The sequence below is a fragment of the Monodelphis domestica genome, chromosome 1 (assembly GCF_027887165.1).
Source record: "Monodelphis domestica isolate mMonDom1 chromosome 1, mMonDom1.pri, whole genome shotgun sequence".
Lineage (NCBI taxonomy): Eukaryota > Metazoa > Chordata > Mammalia > Didelphimorphia > Didelphidae > Monodelphis > Monodelphis domestica.
Genome location: NC_077227.1, coordinates 1,068,121 through 1,082,911, shown reverse-complemented (window position 1 = coordinate 1,082,911; position 14,791 = coordinate 1,068,121). Strand labels below are relative to the sequence as shown.

Here is a 14,791-nt window from a genome sequence, read left to right as displayed (position 1 = left end):
ACCCAACCATCGGCCTGCTTAAGAACCGGGAGATGACCAAGCGGCCTTTGGGAACCCCCCCCAACGCCGTCCTCTGGCCTCCCTTCTTGGGGGTCTTGTTGGGGCCTGAAGCCGACTCCCCAAAGCTGCTCTGCTGGGAGACGGCCGCCCCGATGGCGTCATCAGGACCAGTTCATGTGGACCCCCAGAATCCCCGGGCTCTTGCAGGGGCCCCCGGGGGCCTTCCCAGCCCCCTCCCAGGCCATGGCTGGGCCCACAGCACTTGCTGAATAAACCCACCTCCCTTCCCTGACAGGACAGTCACCCCTCCAGGTCTCTCCTGGGAAGGCAGCCCCCCCCCCCCCGTGGGCCCGTCTCCTTCGTGGCCCTCCCTCGTGGACTCCCACCGTCCAGAGCCGCCATCTTCCACTGGGACCTCCGGCTTTGGGGCTGCTCTGGGGTGAGTGTCTGGTGACCCCTGAGAACTACAGGGTCCAGGGGGGCTCAGGAGCCACGAACCCCCCCCCCCCCCCCGTGCTCTCCTTCCGTGGCACGGCTGCTGCGGGGAGGACGTGGACGGGCTGGGACTCCGTTGCCCCTCCAGCTGGCTTCCTGCTGCCCGGCTCCCACCCCCTCCGGACGGCCCAAGACTCCTCTGTGTCGCCGACCCCGGGGGGCCCCGCGGGGGGAGGCTCGTCGTTCCCTTCTCCGGCTCATTCGGCGGGTCGGGGAACCGAGGCCACCAACAGCGTGAAATGACTCGCCCAGGATCACCCGGCCGAGGAGGCCCCAGGAAGCTCTGCTGCTCACTCTGGGCCGAGAGCAGAGCCACGGAGCCACGTGCCACCGAAGGACTGGGAAGCCGGGCTCCTAGCCACGTTTCCTTTAATTGTAAAAGTAATTCCAGGCCTACATACAGCTCCTCATCTATACACTCTGAAAGGCAGAGACTGCTGGTCTGACGTGCCCTGACCAGACGAGCAGCAGCGACAGGCCCCCACCAGGAACATGCGTGTGCACGCGTGCGCACACACGTGTGCACACACATGCACATGCCTGCACATACGCACACATACGCACACACACCAACATGTACACATACACAGTACATGCACACATACGCATACACACAAAATGCACACATGCACACGCGTACACCGATACGTATGCACACACAACGCACACATATATACACGCGCACATGCATACACATATGCATACACACAAAATGCACACACATGTACACTGCACACCTACACACATACGTGCACACACACACACGGACACACGCGATTCCAGAGAGCCGGTCTTGCTCAGCTAGGATGGGGGAGTCCCGTGATAGACTTCCCGGGGGGTGGACACGACTACACACAAAAGGCCCTTTTTGTCCAGAAGGAACCCTGAGCCACTGAGCGGTGGAGGGTGGGAGGCCGGCCCTGACCTGTGGTGCGGATGGGACAGAGGGATGGAGACAGGCGGAGACGGAGGGAGGGAGGTCGGGCAGGCAGGCTGCCTGGAGGAGGAGGGGCGCTTCCTCAGTTTTTCTCAGGCCACGTCCCAGCAGGCAGGGACCTGCCCACGGGAGGCGGGGCCACGCTCCGCACCACGCTGGGGGGTCTCCCCTATTTGGGGGTGTTGAGGTGTCTTGTCAGATCTTCAATTCTCATGTCCTTTAGCTGGACGAGGTGTTCTAGCCTGTGCACTTTCATCTGTAGAATCTGCAAAGGACAGAGAGGGCCGCCGGTCACTGCCCTGCCCCGGCCTGGCCCGCTGACCGAGGAGCATCTCTCTCACACACACACACACACACGCACGTACACAATGCACACACACATGCACAATGCACGCACACACGCACACATGCACGTGCACACAGGCACACACACGCACACACAGGCACACACACAATACACACGCACACAATGCACACACACAATGCACTCACACGCACAATGCACACACACGCACACACATGCACGTACACAATGCACGCACACACACAATGCACACACACACACGCACGTACACAATGCACACACACGCACAATGCATGCACGCACACATGCGCGCGCACACAGGCACACACATGCACACACAGGCACACACACAATACACACGCACACAATGCACACACAGGTGCACACGCACAATGCACACACACGCACACACACGTGCACACACATGCACACACGCACACAGGCGCACACACAATACACCCGCACACAATGCACACACATGCACAATGCACACACACACAATGCACGCACGCACACACACACACGCACACACACAGGTGCACACACACAATGCACACACAGGTGCACACGCACAATGCACACACACACACACACAATGCACACACGCGCACACACACACGCACACACAGGCGCACACACACGGCTCCCATTCACTCTCTGTCATGTGCCGTGCCCTTGGGGACGGGGTCGCATGAGTGGGCCCATTTTACAGAGGGGCCATCGAGGCTCTGCCGAGGCCTTTTAGCATCACGCGGGCCCCCGGTTCAGCCTCAGCAGACGAGCAGCGCCTCTGCTTGGCAGCGTCAGTGGCCCAACCGGCCGCTCTCCAGAGGCGCTGCTGACCGTGGGGGCCTCGTCCCGATGCTCCTGCCTCATCTGGCTCAGGGGGACACCCCCAAAGGGCTCCTCGGGACAGTCCTGCCAGGCGGGCGTGCTGGTTTCCCCCCATTTTACACAGGTGCAAACTGAGGCTCAGAACACAACTGGTCAGTGACCCAGGCGTTCTGGGCGCCCAGAGCACAGGCATGTCTGTCCCATCTGCCTCCAGGTTGGGGCCCCCCGTCTACGAACCCCCACTTGTGGGCACTGGGCCAGCCCGGGAGCCCCTGCTCTCGCGCCCCCCACCCGTCCCCCCTGGAGACGGCCTCTCGTCCTCCCCCACAACCCCCCCAGCCGTGCCCGCTCGGCGCCCCCTCCCGGCCCAAGTCAGCCCCAGAGCTTGTGGGCTGGTCCTCCAGCGCGGCTCTCCCAGCCCTCCGGGGCCACGTGCGAGCCGCCATGCTGGCTCTCTCCCGAGTCCCTCCTCAGGGTCTCGGGGGGCTCCGGGGGGGTCCCAGCCGCTCCCAGTCTGGGACAAACAGGCTCGCCTCCCCCGTCTCGGACGCCCCTCCTCGTGCCGGCCCTCGTGCTCAAAACGCGGCCTCCTCTCCGGCAGCCTCGAAGCCCACGTCGCCGCTCCCGCCTCCCGGCCTTTGCCCCCTCGGTGCTCCTGCGGGGATGCCCTCCCGTCCCATTCCCTCTGCCAGGCCCTACCTGCACCGTCTCCTGCAGCATGGTCAGAGCCTGCTCCTTCTCCTCCAGTAACTGCTGGAAGTTGGGCTCGTTGTGCGGGCACTGGCCGAAGCCCGAGTCCTGCCTGGAGGAGGAGGGCGCGTGTGAGCAGCCGGCTCGGGCCGCGGGGCCCCCCCGAGCCCGGCCCGGCTGGCCTACCGCACCTTCCCGAGTAGTCGCTGACTCTGTCCTCCCCCTTCTGGCTGGACACCTTCTTGCCCGACGGCACCCTGCTGGTCGGACAGTCTGCAAGCAAAGGCGCCGGTCAGCGGAGAGGAGGCGGCGGCCGCAGAGCCCTCCCGGGGTCAGCCAGCCCTGCCCATCCCCCACGCAAGGACCACCCGGCGGGGGGGGGGGCTCCGGAGTCCGGCACCTCCCGGCCTTCCTCGGGTCACCGGGCAGCCCCAGGGTGGGCCGTGTCCAGCGAGACGTCCCACTGCAGCGTCCCGGCCTGCCGGCAGAGCTGCTCCCATCCCCCGCGGACGGGCCGGCCAGCGAGGAGGCCCTGCCAGCGCCGCCCCACCCCCACCCTCTGAAGAGAACAGGGAGGCACTCGAGGTGGCTGCCCGCAAGGCACTCTGGGAAGGCGGCCCGAGCTGGCCCCCGGCTGCGGGCTCAAGGCCTGCTGGGTAACCGTCAGACCTCCTCAGCAGGCAGGGACGGCTTCCTTACCAGCAGATTTGGAGTTTTCTAGTTCCGCCAAGTGTCTGTTGATGTTGATGCTGTCGAATCCGATGGGGTCCTGCAGAGGGTTAAGAGGCGTCACCCCCGACGGGCCCCCAGGCAGGCGGGGACACGGAGCGGCTTCCCAGGGAGGGGGGAGCCCAGAGGCCGAGGGGCCTGGAAGGTCAGCCCCGCGGCCCCCGCCCTCCTGAGGGGGCAGGGCAGCAGGACTCGGAGCGAGGGCTCGAAGTGCTCCGGCGCCCCCGGCTCCCCTCCGGCCCGTGGCGGGGGTTCTGGCGTCCAGGGACGCATGCGCGGAGGAGCCATCTTGGCCAGGGGCCCCCCGACGGCGGCCCGGAGGCAGACCGGGGGGGCCCTTCCACTCACACCGCCCTCTGGAGCTCCCTCGAGGACAAGCCCACGTCCGGCCAGCTGCACCCCCTGCTCCCGGGGCCGGACACAAAAGGGCTGGTCCTGAGGCACCCCAAGACGTGGCTCCCGTCCCCCCTCACCCTGCTCTGCCTCCGTCCCCATCCTGGCTATCCTCGACCTGGAGGGGCCTTCTGAGGACCACGCACGCCCCGGGGCCTGTCTCCTCCCGCTTCCGGATGCCCCGGTCCCCTGCGGGCTCCCCCTGGGACCTCCAGATCGTCTTCGCAAGGGCCGCCATCTCTCCAGCCCTCTCTTCTTGTCGAGATGCTTTGGTGAGCCAAGAACCCAGCCCCGGGCCAGCCACTGAGGCAGCTGCCAGCTCTAGAAGTGGCTCCCCAGGCCGGCGGCCTTGGCACTCCCTGCCGAACCCCTGGGGGGCGAGCCTGGCCTCGTCTGAAGACGTCCTCCTTCCGGGACCGGCCCGGCGGCCCCCCCGCCCAGTGCTTCAGGCCCCAGAGGACGCGCCTTCGTGGGCCAGCGGGGGGCCGGGGGGCTGGGCCAGGAGGCCTCCGTCTCTGACCTCCGCGCCGCTCCGCAGAGCAGGCCGGCCCAAAGGGAGGGAGACGGCGATTCCCTTTGCTCTGGACCTCTGGGGTCTCCCCAAGTCAAGTCGGCAACAAACACGAGCCATCCCTTTACTGGGGCTGAGGAGGGGCCTCAAGAAGCCCCCCTTCCAGTGGAAAAAGCGGAAAAGGGGAGCGAAGGGGGTGCCAGAGGAGCGGCAGGGAAGTGATTCCCTTCGGGAAGTGGCGGCTTCCTGGATCCCTGGAATGATCATAGCGAAGCTCCTACTGTGCGCCGAGGGCTTTATAAAGAGAACTTCCTCACAGCGCCCCGGGGGGGGCAGGTGCTGTCATCATCACCATTCTACAGATGGGGAACCTGAGGCAGGTGGGCAGTAAATGACGAGCCCAAGGTCACACAGCTAGGAAGGGCCTCAGGTCTTCCTGGCTCCGGGTCCTGTGATCTGTTCCCTCGTCCTGGTGAGTCCATGGAATTCTACTCAGTTCCACAAATAGGTGGCCAACCCGGACTGAGCTCCCAGCTCCGGGCCGACCATGCCCGGAGTTCCCAAGCCTGGTCTCCTTCCCCTCCCTTTGCAGGGAGCGAAGAGTCTCCCTCGGTGCCTTTGGGCCGATTCCCAAGAAGACAAGCAGGAAGAGACAAAGAGGAATCCCTTGGGGAGGCCCCTGCCAACGCGTGTGCAGCGAGTCCACGGACAAGGCCGCGGCCCCCTCCGCACCGCTCACGGCACCCTCACGCGAATCGCCCACGGAGAGGCCGAGGCAGCAAGCGTCTGCGAGGCATCCGGAGGAAGAAAAGGCGGGAAGGCAGGAGCAGATCTCCAGGCGTCTCCTCTGGGTCTTCTGGACCTGGCTAAGGGGCCCGGGGCTGGGTCCGTGGCACAGGCTGGGCTCACGGTGCACAGAAGAGGCCAGAACATGCCAGGCAACATCCAGGTCAGGCGACAAACGTGGCAAAACTGGAAGGCAGAGTCTGGCAGCAACTGGGCTCAGACCAGCATTCCACACCACATCCGTCCCCAGGGCTTGGCCATTGAGACACAAAGGGAGAGATCACAAAGCAAACTGCGGAGGCACAGAAGAAAGTCCGGGATCGAGGAAGAGTGGGTGACCAAAGCCAAGATTTGGGGCTTCCCTGGAGATAAAGTGGGTCGTTCTGATGGCATCAAATGAAAGAGGTTTTGCAGGGACAAAACCAATGCAGCGAAAGAAAAAGAGCAAACAGGGTTGGGGGTGGGATGGGCAGCGGGCTTCTCTGAGAAAGGCCTCCCTGCGGGGCTGCAGGGAGCCGAGAGCAAGAGGGGCTCTTCCCCTGATGACTGGTTAAAGGGCGGGAGCAGGCGTCCCGCCGAGAGGAGAAAGGCCGATTCCAGGAACGGAGGAGGCAGCAGGACAAGGACAAAAGGTGGAGGGACCCCAACGCACTGTCGGGGCGCTGCGAGCTGCTCAGCCATCTGCAGAACAGTTTCGAACTCTGGCCAACAGTCATCGCTTTGTGCTTACCCTGAAGGGTCCAGGGACCCCCGAGAGGTCGCAGGGCAAAGACGGAAACGGAGGACGCCCAGCGGGGGTGGGGTGTCTGGGTGGGAGGGAAGCAGGACCAGGAGAACACTGTGTGCAGGAACAGCTAGGCGGGCGCCAGGAGGAACTGTGAAGACTGGGCTGGGCCAGAATTCCCAGAATTCTCTTCTCGCTGGGGGGTGGGGCAGGGGTTCTGCGTGACTAGCCACTTTGTAAGAGGTTCCCTTTGTCTTGCTTTCTCCATGGGGGGGGAGGGGGAAAGGGGGAGTGAAAACAGGAAAACCGAATTGGCCGAAAATGCGCCAGCCTTGGAATCCCCCCCGAGTCTGCGTGCCAAGGTGGGCTAGCCAATGGGACACCCAGCTAGGAAGTACCCGAGGCCTCATTTGAACCCGGGACCTTCCATCTGGCTCTCTCTGCTGAGCCACCCCCTAAAACTGAGTTGAAATCCAAAGCTGCCGGGCCGTCGTCTGCCCAAAGGCTTGGAGGGACAAGGAATAGGAGAGGAGGGCTGGGGAGCAGCCGGGGGAGGGCCCTCGAAGCCCCTCCTCTCCACAGACAGCTTGGAGGCCTCGGCTTGGCAAGGGGAAAGAGAAGCCGAGCTCAGGCTTTCCCGAGCCACAGACAAGGCCAGCGGCGAGCCGAGAAGGTGCTGGGCAGGAGGGGCAGCTTCAGGCCCCGGGGGGAGGCCGCCCAGGTCCCCAGCAGCGCCCCACAGGCTGAGGGGCTGGCATGCACCTTTGCGTTTACCCTGCTCTCCTGGGCCGCCTTCTTTTGGCATTTTTCTTCCACTTTCTGCCTCAGGGTAGACAGCACAGACTCGATGGCTCCGGGGGTGCTGATGACGACCCTCCGGATGTCCTCCTCGGAGACGTAGAAGCGCAGTTTAGGGAACACCTTCCTGAAACGCAATGGGAGACCAGAGGGCCCGTTGGTGGCCTCCTGCTGGCCGGAGGGGGGATGTTGGAAAGAGGCCCCTCCCCACACTCGGGCTTCCCTTCTGCCAGAGGCTGACTCAGGGTCCGAAGGGCGCTCTCGCTGCCCACTTGCTTCCGTGCCATTTCCGGGACTAACGGCCTCCCCAGGCTCTGCTGCCGCTCCGAAGTCGTGGCACAAACGCATGCTTCCGGTTTCGCGGAGAAAGCCCCTGCCTCCAACACAGCCCTGGGGAGAGCTCCGGGGAAGGGAATCAGAGGCCAGGGAGGCCCTTCTTTCCCTCAATGGCGGCAGGCCTCTGGGCAGACCCCAGGTCTATTGGCCAGGAGTGGCGGTCCCAGAGGAAGCCCTGAGCCTCTGGCGGGGGGGCCTCGGCAGCTTAAACAGCCTTCTGGTCAGCACGGAAAAAGACTGCCCATTCCCCACCCCCGCTTTCCCCTTGGATCAAGAATCCTTTGGAACTCGGCCAGGGTGCACATCTGGGAAGGGAGGCCCCCTTCCGCTCCCCCTCCCCAAGTGGTCAAGAAGCCTTTGGGGAGGACCCCGGGGACCGGAACTGATTCGGAGTGCACCCGCGCCCTGGCTCCAGGGTCGCCCTGTGCGGCTTCTGGTCAGCTCTCCAGCCCTTCCGGGAAGCGGCTGCCTGGCCCGAAGGCCTCGGGCAACACGCGGGCCGGGCGGCACCTGCCTGTTGAGGGTGCTCCAGTTGCTCAGCTTTTGCTCGGTGTTGCTGGTCGGGATGTAGTTGTGCATTTCTACCAGTTTGGGCTGAAAGTGTTTCACAATTTCTGCAATCATCACTGCGGGGAATTCAGGGGAGAGCGAGGAGTCAGGCTTCGCGAGCAGAGCCGGGAGGGGCCGGCGCGCCACCCACCCTCGGCTTGGCCCGCCCCCAAGAACCTGAGCGCTCAGCTCGGCCCGGAGGTCCCCACCCTCGGCGCCCAGCACAGAAATGCTCTTGGGGCGGAACTGACTGGCGGTCGCGGGCCCCAGGCGCCCTGCGGTCCCGAGCTCGTTCGGTTCGCTCCGTTTCCGTTTGGACCGGACCCTCCCGGAGGAGCATTTCTCCTTCCCAGCCAATCCGTAGGCCTTGCTGTTATTGCAGCCAATAGGAGGGCAAGCGTCACCGGGTGCTTAGTGACCGGCCTCTCCCTTGTCAGGCGGCACCCAGTGGTCGAGCGGCATCTCCCGGTGCCTAGTGACAGGGCCCCGCCCCACACGGTCTTCAGCCAATTCCCGTGCCGCCTCGAGCCGGGCCCCCTCCCCGGGCTGGGAGGCAGCCAATGCCAGGCGATGGCGTTCCGCCTCGCCGGCCCACAGCCAATTCCCCGGCCCAGCCCCACATGGCCCCTTCTGGGCAGCCCCGAATCCAGCCGCGGGGCCAGTCTCTAAGCTGGGCCCCGCTCCGCTCCCGGCCCGCCGGGCTCACCGCCGTCGCTGAAGTCCCGGGCCAGGTGGCGCTTGGGGCGGCTGAAGGGCACGCTGTCCACCCAGGCGTAGAGGTGGTGGAGCGCCGTGAGCGGCAGCGGCGCCGACAGCAGCGAGCCCGGGGCAGTGCGCCCAGGCCGGTTCATGGCTCGGCCTCCCCGCGCACTGGCCCTAGAACTGTTGTTGCTGGGAGACCGGACGAGGCTCGACGGTGGCCCCGGAGGGACATAAGTCATCGAAGGGAAAAGCTGGGAGTGGACTGGGGCCGGGCTGGGCCGGGGCGAGGGCGGGGCGAGAGCGGGGAGGGGCCAAAAGGGAGCGAGGCCCAGCCAGGGCGGATCCGGGGCAGGCCCGGGACCGAGCGGCTGCGAGTAGGCCAGGACTACGGCGGGGCGGGAGCTAGGACCAGAGGGGGCGGGGATCACAGAGGGGCGGCTCCGGGGCGATTGGCCCCGAGGGTAGACAAGGAGTACTGGAGGGGCGGAGGGATCGGTGGGGGCGGGGCGAGGAGACAGAGGCGGGGTTAGAGCGGGTTGGGGCGGGAGTGGGGGCGGAGACGAGGCTGGAGTGAGCGATGAGGGAGAAGGGGTGGAGCCATGCTGGAGTCGAGCGGGACGAGGACTGGGAGGCGGGGTCAGAACACAGAATGGGGTCCCGAGGCGGGACTGAGCAGAATGGGAGGGGCTAGAGTGGAACTAGAGCGGATGGGGGCGGGGATGGAAGTGACTAAGGCAGGCCTGAGCATAAGAGGCGGGGCCATGATAGAGAGCTTGGCTGCAGGAGTCCTGGTCTGGGTGATCTTATGGGCCGGAGGGGTGGAGCCATGTGGGACGAGGGCTGAGCTGGAGGCGGAGCCAGAACCCTGGACGGGGGAGACCGAGCAGAAGGGGCGGAGTAACCAAGGAGAAGGCTCAGTGGAAGGGCGTGGCCAGGCTGGAGAGAGGCGGGGCTAAAACAGAGGCCCTGGTTGGGTGAGAGGTCCGAGCCAGAGTTGAATTGGAGGGCGGGACTAGAAGGTTGGGACCGAGTGAAGCCGCAGGCAAGACTCCTGTGAGGGCGGGGCTAGCTCCAGTCACTCAGTCACGTGCCCACGAAGCTAGAGGTGGGAGCTCCCCATCCCACCTCCGCTGCTGCTCAGAAGGCCCGCCTCTCTGGGCCTCAGTTTCCGTGTTTGTCAGATGGCCTCCGAAAGTGGTCCTTTCCTGGGGGGAGTCACATGGGCGGTGGGGATGGCCGCTCCACTCCCACCGGCCAGGGATCTTCAGTCTCCTCGACTCCTCCCAGCTGTCTGCCCCGTTCCCCCGGGGCTCCGTCCAGCCCCTTGGCCAGGCCCCCCGTATCTCCCCCGCTGGCCCGAGAGAGCCCCAAGCCCACTCTGGCCATGGTGCACGATAGAAACCGGCGATGGGGGGCCGTCAGGGGCCCCCCTCAGAAGGGAGGCCCCAGGGGAGGGGGAGGGGTGCTCAGACCCCGGCACTTCAGGCAGCTCCAAGGCCCACTGGGTGAGCCTGGGGTCACCCGGAGGGAGAGGAGTCCCCTGGAACGTCCTCCACACTGGCCCAGGCGGGACGGAGGAAGGAGGCGCAGGCACTGCGAGCTGCCACTGCTTTATTGCCATCACCACACCCGAGTGCCGCCTCCTCCTTCTGGGAGCCCCCAGAGGATGGGCAGGCCAAGGCCCCCCCCCACCCGAGCAGCAGACAAGGGGACCAAAGGCAAAGCGAGCAGGAGGCCGGGGAGAGGCCAGGGAGGAGTGGAGCCTCGAGGAGGCCGGGGAGAGGCCAGGCCCGCAGAGCACTCTTCCAGACCCAAAGGCCCCTTGGCTCTGGTTCAGGCACAGGGCACGTGCCCACGGGAAGAATGGGGAAAGGCCCAGGAACATAGAAAAATGGCGGCGTGCCAATGCTGTCAGGGCTGGCTTCCTCCTGTCTTCTCTGCTCCAGAGACAAGTGCCAGATGGGGGGGGGGCATGGAGGGACAGGCCCCCCCTTTTGCAAATGGTGGATGGCGACATCCGCACCATCCTGGGAACCGTGGCAGCCGGAGCCGTGGCAGCCGGAGCCGTGGCAGCCGGAGCTGTGGCAGTGCTTCCTTCCCATCACCTTCTGGCTGGCGGCATCAGAGGCACCTTGCGGGCGGCTCCCTTAGGGAAGGGAAGAGCAGCGTGAAGAGCAGCCCAGGTGGCGCCCCAGGGGGGACTCTCTGAAGCTCACCCAGGGGGTGGGGCAGCGTCTTACCTGAGGCTCTGACACAGCGCTGGGCCCAGGGGGGGGGGGAGGCCTAGCCTGGGGCTTGATCACCTGGAAGACACAGGGGAAGCCTGGCAGCACTGCTCACCCCCAGCCTTATGGGGGGGAGGGGGGAGGGGCTCCCGGGTCCGCCCTGCCCCCGCGCTTGCCAAGGGTTCACCTCACCTGCTTGGGCTTCAGCGGGGGCAGGGGCTTGCTGGGTGGCGCAGGCGTGCCCTGAGGGAGAGGAGGGAGGGGCATGAGGGGGCCTGAGCCATCCAGACTCGCCCCCCCCAGCTGAGACCCAGGCCCGCTCCTTGCAGCGCTCGGCCCCCCGCCCGGCCTGCTGTCGGGGCTCACCGGCTGAGGGGTCTGCGCGGCATACACGGGCACGTTGAAGGAGGCCGCAGGAGGCTGGGAGGAAAGAGGAGGCTCCCAGCATCTGCTCCCGGGGGTGCCGGGCCCGGCCCCCCAGATATGTCCCCTCCTGGCTCTACTCACCACAGGGGGTGCTCGTCGAGGGACCCCCGGATCCAAGGGGGGATTCGGGCGCTGGGCAGCAGGCGGGGGATGGGAGATAGGCCCCGGGGCCTTGCCGCCGCCCTCTCGGAACAAGGGGTTGGCCAGGCCGGGAGTTTGGGTGGCGATTCTCCTGGGGGAGGGGAAGGGCGAGTGGACACCCTGGTGGGCTCCCAGGCACCCTCCCTTCAGGTGAGCCCAGACTTGTCCAAGGTCACTCCTCCCCAAGGCCCCCCCCTCACCTCTTCCGGATCGGAGGCAGCAGGCGCCGCTTGTGGAGGAGGAAGGCGGCACCGAGCAGCAGGGCCAGCACGCCTACAGTCACCAGCACGCCCACCAGCACCCCCGGGGCCCCTTGGGGGAGAAGCGAGTGCTGAGGCTCCCCGGGGACGTGGGGGCACCCGGCCCCTCCCCCACCCCCTCCCCCCTGGGGTGGGGCCTCTCTCACCCTCTCTACCTGGGGCCGCATAGTCGCTCACTCTGGACCGGCAGTCCGGCGGAGCCCAGCCCGGCTCACAGTGGCAGTCCCGCTTGTGGTTGCAGACCTGTAACGGCACGAGCAAGCGCCTACTGTGTGCCAGCGGCCTCCTGGAGGAGGAGGGCCTGGAAGGCTGAACGGAGCCACGCAAAGCCCCACAAACCCAGGCAGCTGGGCCACGACCTGGGGGGAGGGGTGCTGGGGGGGGCCGAGGCCCGGCCAAGATGGCGCACCGCAGGCGGCAGGAAGGGAGGCGGAGTCGCGGCTTCAGAGGGGTGTCCCGACAGGCCCCGAAGGAGACCACTCCAGAGGAGACTCAGGTCTGGTGAGCCGGCCGGACCCTCCCAAGGGGAGCTCTGGCGCCCGGCAGGGCCGGCTGGGGAGGCCTTTGGCTGGACTCTGAGACCTACAGCCCGGAGCGTGGGTGACCAGGTGAGGGGGAGGGGGAGAAGGGGGGGAGGAGGAAGAGGAGGGGGAGGAGGGGGAGGGGGAGAAGGGGGGAGGAAGAAGAGGAGGGGGAGGGGGAGAAGGAGGAGGGGGAGGGGGAGAAGAGGGGGAGAGGAAGAGGAGGGGGAGGGGGAGGGGAAGCAGGGGGAGGGGAGGGGGAGAAGGGGGGGAGGAGGAAGAGGAGGGGGAGGAGGGGGGAGGAGGAAGAGGAGGGGGAGGAGGAGAACGGGGGGAGGAGGAGGAGCGTGGCCCGAGAGACACCACGAAGGGGAGGAAGGCCCGGGACTCCCCAGCCAGGAGGGGCTCTGCCCCTGCCACAGACACACACGGGTGGGAACCTCACCCCATGGCCGCTGCACTGAGCCGAGCAATTCTTGGGCCCGTAGACGCGGAGGTCCTGGCAGCGCCCCCCGTAGCAAACCTGGAGGCAGAGGAGCGGAGGATGAGAGGGCAGCGCCCAGGACTCGGGCTGGACAGACAGAAGAGGCTGCACACAGGCCACGGGTCTGGGCCAGGGCCGGAGTGGCCGTGGCTCTCAGGGTGGCTGCTCGTGGCTCGGTGAAGGCTGTGGCCGGCTGGCCGCACTCACCATGTGCTCGCCGCACCGGGTGCCGGGGGCCACCTGCTCGAAAGGCTCGTGGCCTTCCCCTTTGGTGGCCAGGAAGCAGGGCACGCGGCCGCCCAGGGAGATCCTGCAGTAGGCCCTGGTGGGGCTCGTCACGCCGGCGCAGTGCAGGACGCCACACTTGTCGGAGCTGCAGAAGGAGGCCCCGGCACGGGTCAGCCCCGCCCCGGACTGATCTGGGGGGGCTGCCGGGGGGCCTCGTTGCAGACTCACCGCGGTTGGGAGGAGGCCGAGCACTGCGCCCGGACGCTGAGCGAGAAGCACTCGTCGGAGGCCACGTAGGCACCTGCCAGGGACGGAGCGGCCGGGGTCGGACCGAGGGGCCCCCCAAGGTCCAAGGCCCCCTTCGTGCCCCCCGCCCATGGCCCGGGGCTCTTCTTTGAGGAAGCCCCTCCCGCTTTCCCGGCTCCTTTGGGACCACCCGGCGCGGCCCCTCCCCCGCTCACCGGCGCCCCACAGAGCCCGGCACTGCTGCTGGAGCGTGGGGCAGGCGCCGTCGTAGCAGTAGCCGCCCCGGCACGGGGAGCCGTTTTCCCGGAAGGCGTCCTCCGGGCACACTCCTCGCCGGCCGTCGCAGTGCTCGGCCAGGTCGCAGTCCCCCCGAGCCTCGCGGCACGTCTCCCCAGCGGGCGTCACCTGAATGAGCGCCAGTGTAGACGTGGGCGTGCGGCAGGCCCTCGACCCGTCCCATCTCCTCCCAGCAGCCCCTGCGGGGCCCCGCACGAGAGGCCTGGCACGCAGCAGTGCTCGTCGGGTCTGCATGTACAGCTTTCATCGCCCCCATCCCCAGCGCTGGGCCGGGTCCCTTCTGTCTCCCCTCGGGGTGGCTGCTGCTCCCTCCCCGCCCAGAACAATCGAGATGGCGCCCCCGCTCTGAGCCCCCTTCCCGACCTCCGCCGCGGGCCGCCCCGACGCTGCCCGCTTCGTTCGTGGCTCTTCACGGCTGCCACGAGGAAAAGCCCGCCCGCCCCCTCTCCTGTTAGCGGCCTGCTCGGAGGCGGGCATGAAGGGCTGGTAGACGGGCCAAGGAGGAGACGATGCCCGCACGCAGGCCCAGAGGACGGGAGGGAGGGAGGGACGGGCCTTGGAAGGGTCGGGGGGCCGCCAGGAGGCTGACTGTGTCCCCTGGACAAGCCGTGGGAAGACAAAGGGGAAGCCCGAAGCCCGGCCTTCCTTGTGCCGGTCAAAGCACAGGCTCCTTCCTGCCCTCGGGCCTGTCCACGGGCCCTGCCCCAGCCAGGCACAGGCTTCCTTCTCCTCTCCAACCTTCCCAGCAGCCACCTGTGCTCTCCCCTAAAGTGGAGAGATGGTGGCCTTCCACGGGATGGAAGCTCCCTGCCAGTGCGGAGGACGTGGCCCCACCTTCCCTATCCCCCTCCGCGTGTGTTCCTGACGGCCTCTGCACAGAGGGACGCTAAGGGGGTGCCACCGGCCACAGAGCCTGCCTACCTGGCAACCACGGCAACACTCTCCGTGAGCACACGTGGCTCCCGTGGCCAGTCTGCAGGTCGTGGCGTTACAGCAGTGGTTGGTGCACTCCTGCCAAGGAAGGAAGAGCCTCGAGCCTGAGAGCCGGGCCAGGGGACCTGCCTGTGGCACGTGGCCCAGCGGGGGGAGGAGGACCCGCTTCAGAACCCTCCTCTGCTCCCTCCAACACGGCCATCAAGGCCAGGAAATGCCCCAGTGCTGGGGAGCCCAATGGT

General features: G+C 66.8%; 2 protein-coding genes across 8 annotated transcripts in view; both read right to left on the bottom strand.

Annotated features, from left to right (window-relative positions):
* Positions 1–847: 847 nt before the first annotated feature.
* On the bottom strand, positions 848–9,647 carry LOC100032792 (sperm flagellar protein 1-like). Of its 3 annotated transcripts, none has more exons than XM_056794750.1 (7): positions 8,793–9,647; positions 8,048–8,163; positions 7,178–7,324; positions 3,960–4,029; positions 3,452–3,533; positions 3,270–3,372; positions 848–1,697 (listed from the first exon to the last, which is right to left on the bottom strand). In XM_056794750.1, exons 1-7 carry the CDS (start codon positions 9,025–9,027, stop codon positions 1,602–1,604), a joined length of 849 nt encoding a protein of 282 aa, XP_056650728.1. In that variant the 5' UTR covers positions 9,028–9,647; the 3' UTR covers positions 848–1,601. The 3 variants fall into 3 exon arrangements, with proteins under 3 accessions (XP_056650728.1, XP_056650726.1, XP_056650733.1); XM_056794748.1 differs by having other exon boundaries at positions 7,166–7,324; positions 8,793–9,643; XM_056794755.1 differs by lacking the exon at positions 8,793–9,647 and adding an exon at positions 8,264–8,441 and having other exon boundaries at positions 7,166–7,324.
* A 738-nt stretch (positions 9,648–10,385) lies between these two features.
* The window catches only part of ADAM8 (ADAM metallopeptidase domain 8), a 99,541-nt gene continuing 95,135 nt past the window's right edge, over positions 10,386–14,791 (bottom strand). The window contains exons 13-24 of one of the 5 annotated variants that reach the window (XM_056794727.1): positions 14,538–14,627; positions 13,535–13,724; positions 13,302–13,374; positions 13,053–13,218; positions 12,807–12,884; positions 11,987–12,083; positions 11,781–11,892; positions 11,521–11,671; positions 11,380–11,433; positions 11,206–11,256; positions 11,029–11,091; positions 10,386–10,934 (exon numbers count right to left, since the gene is read on the bottom strand). In XM_056794727.1, the coding sequence (XP_056650705.1) occupies positions 10,890–10,934; positions 11,029–11,091; positions 11,206–11,256; positions 11,380–11,433; positions 11,521–11,671; positions 11,781–11,892; positions 11,987–12,083; positions 12,807–12,884; positions 13,053–13,218; positions 13,302–13,374; positions 13,535–13,724; positions 14,538–14,627 (1,170 nt within the window). In that variant the 3' untranslated portion in view covers positions 10,386–10,889. Of the gene's footprint in view, positions 10,935–11,028; positions 11,092–11,205; positions 11,257–11,379; positions 11,672–11,698; positions 11,893–11,986; positions 12,084–12,806; positions 12,885–13,052; positions 13,219–13,301; positions 13,375–13,534; positions 13,725–14,537; positions 14,628–14,791 lie in introns of those variants that run through there. The other 4 variants (XM_056794734.1, XM_056794721.1, XM_056794725.1 and 1 more) reach the window with 4 other exon arrangements.